This window comes from Pinus tabuliformis, chromosome 1_1 (genome assembly GCF_031772625.1).
Source record: "Pinus tabuliformis cultivar Carrire ecotype Pingquan chromosome 1_1, CPIR1, whole genome shotgun sequence".
Lineage (NCBI taxonomy): Eukaryota > Viridiplantae > Streptophyta > Pinopsida > Pinales > Pinaceae > Pinus > Pinus tabuliformis.
Window position 1 is genome coordinate 361,231,718 of NC_142297.1, and position 8,767 is coordinate 361,240,484.

The 8,767-nt window shown below is 31.7% G+C and overlaps 1 protein-coding gene across 1 annotated transcript; it reads left to right on the forward strand.

The window, feature by feature from the left end:
- Positions 1 to 2,855: 2,855 nt before the first annotated feature.
- Positions 2,856 to 4,185, forward strand: LOC149213090 (cypmaclein-like). The gene is made up of 4 exons (XM_089390707.1): positions 2,856 to 3,007; positions 3,124 to 3,169; positions 3,317 to 3,326; positions 3,830 to 4,185. The coding sequence occupies exons 1-4, from the start codon at positions 2,951 to 2,953 to the stop codon at positions 4,032 to 4,034; spliced, it is 318 nt and encodes a 105-aa protein (XP_089246833.1). The 5' UTR covers positions 2,856 to 2,950; the 3' UTR covers positions 4,035 to 4,185.
- Positions 4,186 to 8,767: the final 4,582 nt, after the last annotated feature.

Sequence of the window (8,767 nt, forward strand, 5' to 3'; positions counted from 1 at the left end):
TTACTTCCATACTAGGGAATAGCAAGCGGGGCATCCTCAACTTCTAGTTCGGTTTTCTCTGATAAGGCTTTATTAGAGCATAAATTTATATTATGATTTTATTTATTTTTATATATTTTTAGACATTTTATTTATTTCATGCATAAAAAAAAAGATCAACAAATTCGGAATCTAAAGGAATTTAAATTTCATAACATTGATTTAATTTTTTTTAGAAAGAGTACAATGATAAAACGTTTAGTGATCGATGTTAGTTTACTAAATGTAATTTATGGCTTGATGTTAGACAATTGATATTGTTCCAAGGTTATGCACAATATGGAGGGAGCTTGAAACCTTTCCTTAAGGTGTCATGGCTTATTTTTAGCATGGAGGTGGAGAATCCATTGGTGTCTTAGTCACTTTTAGGAAGAAAGGATCCTTACTAGCAATTGCACCGGAAGTTGCAAAGGAAATGTCGTAAGGCATAAATTCAAGAAAAATCTTGACATATAGAAGATCACTATATATAAAAATTTGTAAACAAAATTTCATTCAAACCTAGAAGAAAAAGGGAAATCAATTACATTATGCCAAATTTACACACTCCATAACCTTTCCAAGGTAGATCACGTCTCAATCTTCAAAGATGCTCTTTGAAGTTCCAATAACAAATATATGATCTCAAAGATGCTCTTTTTCAATATTGATCTGTCTCACTTAATCAAAACCTTATAGCCTTTTACAACTTGTTCTTAACATGATTGGATTTTCCTTTGATTGTTTCAGCATAACTTCTCTTAAGCATTTCACAACGTTTATTCAATGTTTTTCTCCAAAATAACAAATTCAAAAATTACCATTGGATGAACTAGTATATAGCAGAGCTACAAAATAGATATTTAGTAAAGCTAGTCACTGGCATAGCAACTTGATACTATTTTATACTAGGAAAGTGGATTTTTTTTAGAAATGATTAATTAATTCTTTTAGTTATTTATTGTATTGAAATAATTTTTTTATAACCTAATATAAGAGAGATATATAATTCCATCATAATTCTATATAAATGAGAAAATAATTTTCATAATAAAAAGAAACATGTGTAAAATTTTAATGTTAAACATGAAATTTAGATAAAATATCTATAAATATTAATAAAAATAATAGTAATAAAAAAATATTTGAATTTCTTTTTTAAGTAAAATATTTTTATTTCAACCTTTTATACTACATATAGCCTTTCCTTTCTTTAGCAAATTGTATCAGATGATGACCATAATATTAAATTCTTGATAATAATAAAAATTAATATTAAATTCTTAATAATAATAAAAAAATAATATTAATGTTTTGATAATAATAAAGAAAAATTTATTGTATTGAAAGATTTTTTTTTAACCTAATATAAGATAATTGAAGTTCATAGATGCAAGTGGGTATGTTATGGGAGAAATGATGGTGCAGTGAATGATATGTATGTTACCATTCTAAAATATTTCCAAGAGAGGTAATTAACTACCATACCTAAAAAAAAAAGCTTTATGCTCTATGAAAAGGTGGAAAACTAATATGATTGGAGAGGATACAATAACCCATACATATAACCATCCACCGCCTTACCTGCAAGCCTAGAGTAAGTTACAATAGAGAAATCATTACAATTGGGTTGGGATTCTACAATAGTTTCATTTCGTGATCATGTACAAGAGGGAAACATAGACAGGTTGGATGACATGATTTCAAGGCCACCCACATCAAAGGTCACAACTTTCGAAACTTTCATGCACATGAATCCTTTCTCCCATGATATAGATAGAGAATCATATAAAGAGGATGAGTATTTTAAGAGGTGTTACAACACTATTAGAGCTAGAGTTATATGCATGATGGTGAAAACACAATTTACTATCATCTCCAAAATGTGTTACTATACATGATTGACAGGTTATGTTTCCTAAATGAGAGCAATTACTTCAAATGAGAGAGGCTCACATCTTCAAGGTTGCAAGGAATTTCGATGCAAGGAAGACAATGTCCAACTTACAAAGATATGTGTATTGGCCAATGATGCAAGAAGATATAGTTAGGTCCATGAGAGGATGTAGCTAGGCCAATTCCTATTGTCACTATATCCAAGTTCTTTGAGGAAGATTTTTCATTTGAATCAATCTGGCCATATCATTCACTAAAAAAAATTCAAAAAAGAAATTCCAAATTTATTTATATCAAAATATTTTAGTGGTAAATAAATTATTTTTTCAAATCTATAATATTTTAATGATAAATAAATAATTTATTCAAATTTATCTAAACTATAATATTTTAGTGATAATAAATCATGTTTACATCCCACATAAACTTAAACTAATAATATGTGACTCCATATCATAATACTCCACATCGATTTCAAAGAATAAAATCGCAGTGTATCTGAGTGCATGGAACTGACCTCCCTTACAATTTCCTCGACATATTTTTAAACAAAAATCGAAGTTGCTTTTGAAATATAATAATAGCAAATGGGCAGCATCGGGAGAAAAGTCTACATTTAGTTTTCTGTTTTCCATGTTTCATTTGACTAGACTGTAGGGAGTTTATTATAATTAATCAAGAAACGTAAGGGTAAGGGTCATAAGGGCAGGCCTAGTCGGTGAAGTGTGTCATTTACCGCCTTGCCCACAGCATCAGAGAGCCAGATTTGTCATTTCTTCATGCAACGGCAGTATTCACGGAGATAGACCTATGATTTCATCATTCACCCACGGTATTAACGAAGGGGGATTATGTTAATATTCATCGTTCTTCTCCTCCCTATAAATTGACAGCGTCCTCTACATTGGATTGCATACAGAAAGGGAGATACACATTATGTAATGTTCTGTGACTGAATAATATATATTTTATAGTTATTCTTCGTTTGGTATTTCAATTGGTTTGCATTTATTGCAATTGGGTGGCAACTGTTCCCATGACTTCCGCAGGCAGGTTGTTGGTCTTATATTTTCTGATGATGCTTCTTGTTCAGGTAACCAGCGTTCTTTTCTTTTTCTTGTTAATGTTCATCCGAGTTTACATCTTTACTGATTGAATAGTGGGACGGGATGTTGTTAGCAATTAACTGTTGATTGAATGATGAAACAGATATATGTGGAAGGTGCAGACACTGGAACTTCGACAGCACAGGTGAGTACTGGTACATTTAAGTTGAAATTTCCACATGGGCATGATTCATTCAGACAAGTTATATTCATGACTAGACTTAGAAAGCCTCAATTGTATATGGATTGAATTAATCACATTGGGCTCCTTTTTCTTTTACTCCAGCTGCAAGGAGATGGGATGGGTATAGGTATGTTCTCTCTGTCAAAAATTGCTTTTGGTGTTTCCGATTTTGTCATCTTCCTTTTCAAGTGAATTGTTGTGGGTAAATACTGCTAAGTTGCTTTATTTGTTATTTTATTTTCACGTGAATTGTTGTTTATAATCTTATTTTATTAAACTTTATTTTGGGTGGATAAGATTTTATTCATTTTTACTAATTATTTAAAATACTTTTAATTGATTTCTTCCGATCACTTAAGATAAGTCTAATTGATTTCTACGATAATTCTAACTAACATATAAATTAGAGTTCTTATTGCTTTATTGGGTTAATTCAAGGTTAAGTTTGAATCTCACTTATAGTTAATTTTCTAGTTAATTCAATGGTTACTTTTGGCATCAATTTTCTCCTGTGAATGAAGCCCTATATTAGAGATCATTTGTTTGACGTTTGAACTTTTCATTGATCTTCGGCATCTTCTCTTTGTTGATTTAAACCTTTTCTTGGCATCACTTACTGTTGGTTGTTTGGATTACTCCAATATACAGATTGCAGTGCAGCTTGTGGAGTACGATGCCAAAAGGCATCCCGCCATAAGATGTGTTTAAGAGCTTGCGGTACATGCTGCGCTAGGTGCAGTTGTGTTCCTCCGGGTACATCTGGAAACGCGAATGTTTGTCCTTGCTATGCCACCATGAGAACTCACGGCAACAGACTCAAGTGCCCTTGAATATAATATATACCCCATCCATTAGATATATGCGCTATAAATATATTTATTGTAGTGTCGGAGCTATTAGGAATACTTGTAGTTAAAGTTGTGACGTGTATTTATAGGATGCTGGTGAGCCGTGTCTGTGATATGTATATCCAGTGTCCACAGTATTTGGATATTTGCTACAAAGTGGTATTTGCAAGTGTTGCAGTACGCCTTTGGGAGAAGTAATTAGAATGTCTTAGAAAGTCCACAATGGTCTTGGATTCTCTATCTTTGAATGAGAAAAGTGGGAAGCATTACAAACTGTGGATATGTTTTTGCAATAAAAGTGCAAAGAAAGGCTGTAAATATTGTCCATGTGAAGCGTGAATTGTAATTATTTTTTAAATTGTAAATATTTTTAAAAATGTAATTTATTTTTTTAAATGCCGAAAGAAGTATTCAGAAGAACTTGAATATTTGTACTATTATTATTTTATTAAATTTCTGTTTTATTTATATTAATGTTTTGATTGAATGATAAAATTGATTAATACAAATAAACAAATAAAAAAGTGGTCTACTATTTAAACATATTTAAACTTTTAACAATTTATTTATAAATTAGGAAGGTTTTAAAAACTTAGGAACTAAACTAAAAAAATATTTAGATGTAAGGATTTTAACCAATTAATTTAAAAATAAAATAACTTTATAAAATATAGAGAAATTTGTAAATAAAATAATTTCATAAATTATAGAGAAATTTGAGCTTAGAATATAATATGAGGGCCAGGGGCTTGCTGTATGATATTCACAATTTATATATGACATTTTATTTTCATATACCATATTTCTATAAACTTGTTGATTTTCATTTTGTTAGTTTGGCCAAATGCTTTAGAAGAAACTCTTTGTGGAATGAACTAAGTGACCGAGAACTCTTAACACGAGAGAATCACTTTGTAAAGCATGTTATGAACAAGTTTTTAATTTCCTTGGTTTTACAAAATATTATTGATACTACTTCAACATTTTTGAGTGTCTTAAAATAAAGATGGGATGTCATATTCTCATTGCTAAAATGAGTGAATGCTACGTAAACATCCTCAATTTGGAAAACACTCATCCAAACCCAATTCAAATTAGAAATTTCACATTTAATGCATTGATTGGAACGTTTGTGTTGATGCAATTTAACATAATCATGGAAAACAACCAATGCTAGAAGCTCAAGGAACCTAACACATATCAAATTTCAGGCATAAGGTATCTACTAGAATGATTGTGTCTCTCCATGCTAGATACAACCATGGAAAAGAACTATAGTTTAAATCACAAGGAAGAACCACACAAATTCCAAATTGCAGGAAATCCATAAATAAGTCACATATATAGCCAAAGCCAAAGTGAGTAACCCCTTCTGACATAAAAAAAATCAAACCATACAGATTCTACAAAGCATTATTTGTCTTAAGAAGTAAAAAACTCCAAGAAACCAATTATGAATATCTTTGGAAACCAAAAGAAGCAATAAATTAGAATCCACCTCCATTGTGTTCTAACATCCTTCTAGGATTAACGACCCTGTCACTGACGTGCCTAAGGAAAGGGGTGGAGGGTGGGCATATTAAAGATAGAAATTGATATTAATGCCTAACTCATTTGTAATAATGAGTTATAAAACTTGTCCTTGAGCTTCAATGTCATTCCAAATTTAATGTTTGTAAGTGAATGTCGGCATCAAATAATATCAAGGTGATATTGATGATTTGAAATTAAGTCACTAATCACAATAGTTAGAAGTTTATTTCAATGTTCATCACATACAGGAAGAACTAAAAATATCTTTCACCCATTTGAAGCTATCATGGTATGACCTAGTGGGAAATCGATATGGGAACCCAGAGGATGGAGGGTATCCTCCGATGACTAAGTGGGAGAATTTAGAAACTCTTACAAAGCCTTAGTTCTACCCTATTAGGTATCTAAAGAACTAGTTGATTTAGTGGCATTACTTTAGGAAGAGACAACAAAAAAGTGTATAGGATTACAACAAGAAATACAAGAAGATGGAAATAATATAGGGTATATCTCCTAAGAAATAAAATTTACTCCTCAAGTATATGAGAATTATGCACAAACATCTACAAAAGCATATGATGATGTTCAAACCTAGAATAGTGGAGGAGGCTTATGTACAAGAAACATAGAAAACACAAGCTAGAAAAAAGGGAAATCAAGTGATTTGTAGTAGAAGGAACATCAAGAAGCTTTCAAAGTAAGGAAAACAATGGAAATGGGGAAGGATAAAAGGATAATATTCACAACACACCAGTGCAAAGATTGCAATAACCAATATAACCATTGTAACATTGATGGACACACAGAAGATAAGTGATGGAAAATACATACCAGAAGTCAACTCAAAGAACCAAAAGAAGGTCAGGAAGAAGAAAAATATCATAGCCATTGGTTCCAGTAAATAGGTGGAAAGAATATTGGACATCAATGAGAAGATTGCTTGCACATTGGTGTAGAATGGGATGAATTTGACTATGCTTCAACAACATTAAGAGAAGATAATTACCAAAGTATTCCATATAAACATATATATCAAGAAGATGAAAATTGATGCTGAACTCAAATCAGCATACAGGTGAATCTCATCACAACAAATCTAGTCAACAAATTGGTATTGGAGATTTGTAATCACTCAAGCCAGTATCTGTTGGGATGGGTAAATAAGGATGCTGAAATAAAGGTAGACAAATACTGAAAAATCCAATTTTCTATTAGTGTTGATTTTATGGATGATGTATAACTCAATGTAGTTCCACTTGATTTATGCAAATTGTTGTTTCAAAGTTCCTATATGTACATGCATGATGAAATCGTTATATGAAAATCCAAATCAAACCACCTCATCAAGGATAGGAAATCCTTTACAATAACTGTGCAAAAGGGAAAGTCGAAAATTTTGGTTTGTAAGTGCCAACTAAGCCAAGAGATTGATTAATCCTAGCAAGAAGTTTGTTTTGTTATTTTTGAGAAAAATCAAGTCTCTAAAAGACTGTGTAGCAAAGTCATCCCAAAAACTTGTAATAAGGAATAAAGATAGTAACCAGTAAAGTATCTACAATAATATAAGGGTGTATTCCAATAGCCTAAATGGCTACCACCCAAGAGGAAATTGGAGCAAAATATCCATCTATTGTTGAAATCTTTTTTGCCAAACATTGGTTTGTACAAGTGGACTATAGAGAAGCTAGCAACGTGAATAAGAAATTGCATCAACTATTGAAGCAATGTGTCATTCGACCAAATACATCACTATGTGGGTCACCCATCTTAATTCTGCCTAAGGAGGATAGGAATTGGGGATTGTGATATGATTATAAAGCATTGAATAAAATAATACTAAAGAACAAGTACCCCCTAGTAAGGATAGATGATCTATTGGGCTAATTACAATGAGGAAAATACTTCATGAAGATGGACTTAAAGTCATGCTATCACCAAACTCGAGTCAGAAAAGAAGATGATTGCAAGACTAACTTCAAAACCAAATAAGTGCTAGCTAGGAAAATAACATCTCACATTTCATGTAGGTACTAGAAATATTAAAAAGGCACAATCTGTACAAAAATGTCAAGAAATGTGTTTTTTAATAGAAGTCTTTGGTGTATTTAGAATATGTAGTTGATGGAGGAGAGCTAAGGATAGATATTTCCAAGATGGAGGTCATCATGAAGTGGTTGGTGCTTGTTAATGTGTCTAAGGTTAAGAGTTTCACAGTGGAAGAACAATACTTGAGGAATTTCATTTCCTTGTTTACAACAATAGGAGAACCACTCCACTCCATAATAGTGACTAATAATAGTTTCAAGTGGGGAAAGGGTAAACATAATTCCTCTGAGGATTTAAAGAGGAAAATTAGTCACACATAAATTATTGCATTATCAGATTTACAACATCCCTTTGAAGTGTAGATAGATGCAAGTGGGTATGTTATGGAAGCAATGTTGATGCAGTGAATGGTATGTATGCTACCATTCTAAAATATTTCATAGGGAGGTTATTAACTACCATACCTACAAAAAAATTGTTATGCTCTATTGCAAGCTATGAAAATGTGGAAAATATATCTGATTGGAAAGGAGACAATAACCCATACATATCACCAACCACTGCCTTACCTGCAGGCCTAAAGTAAGTTACAATAGATAAATCATTACAATTGGATTTTGATTTTACAACAGTCTCATTTGGTGATCAAGTACAAGAGGGAAACATAAAAAAGTTGGATGACATGATTTCAAGGTCATCCACTTCAAAGATTAGAACTTTGGGAACTTTGATGCACATGAAGCCTTACACCCATGATACATACAAAGAAGCATATAAAGAGGATGAATATTTTAAGAGGTGTTTCAACAGTATTAGAGCTAAAGTCATATGCACGATGGTGATAACACAATTTACTATCAACTAAAAAAGTGTATTACTACACATGATTTACAAGTTATGTTTCCTAAATGTGAGCAATTACAACAAATGAGAGAGGCTCACATATTCAAGGTTGCAAGTAATTTATGCAAGGAAGACTTAGTCCAACTTACAACGATATGTGTATTCATCAATGATGCTAGAAGAGGTTGTTAGTTACATAAGAGGATGTAGTTAGGCCAATGCTTATTGTCATTATGTCCAAGTTCTTAGAGGAGGATTTTTCATTTGAATCAATCTCACCATATCATTCATCA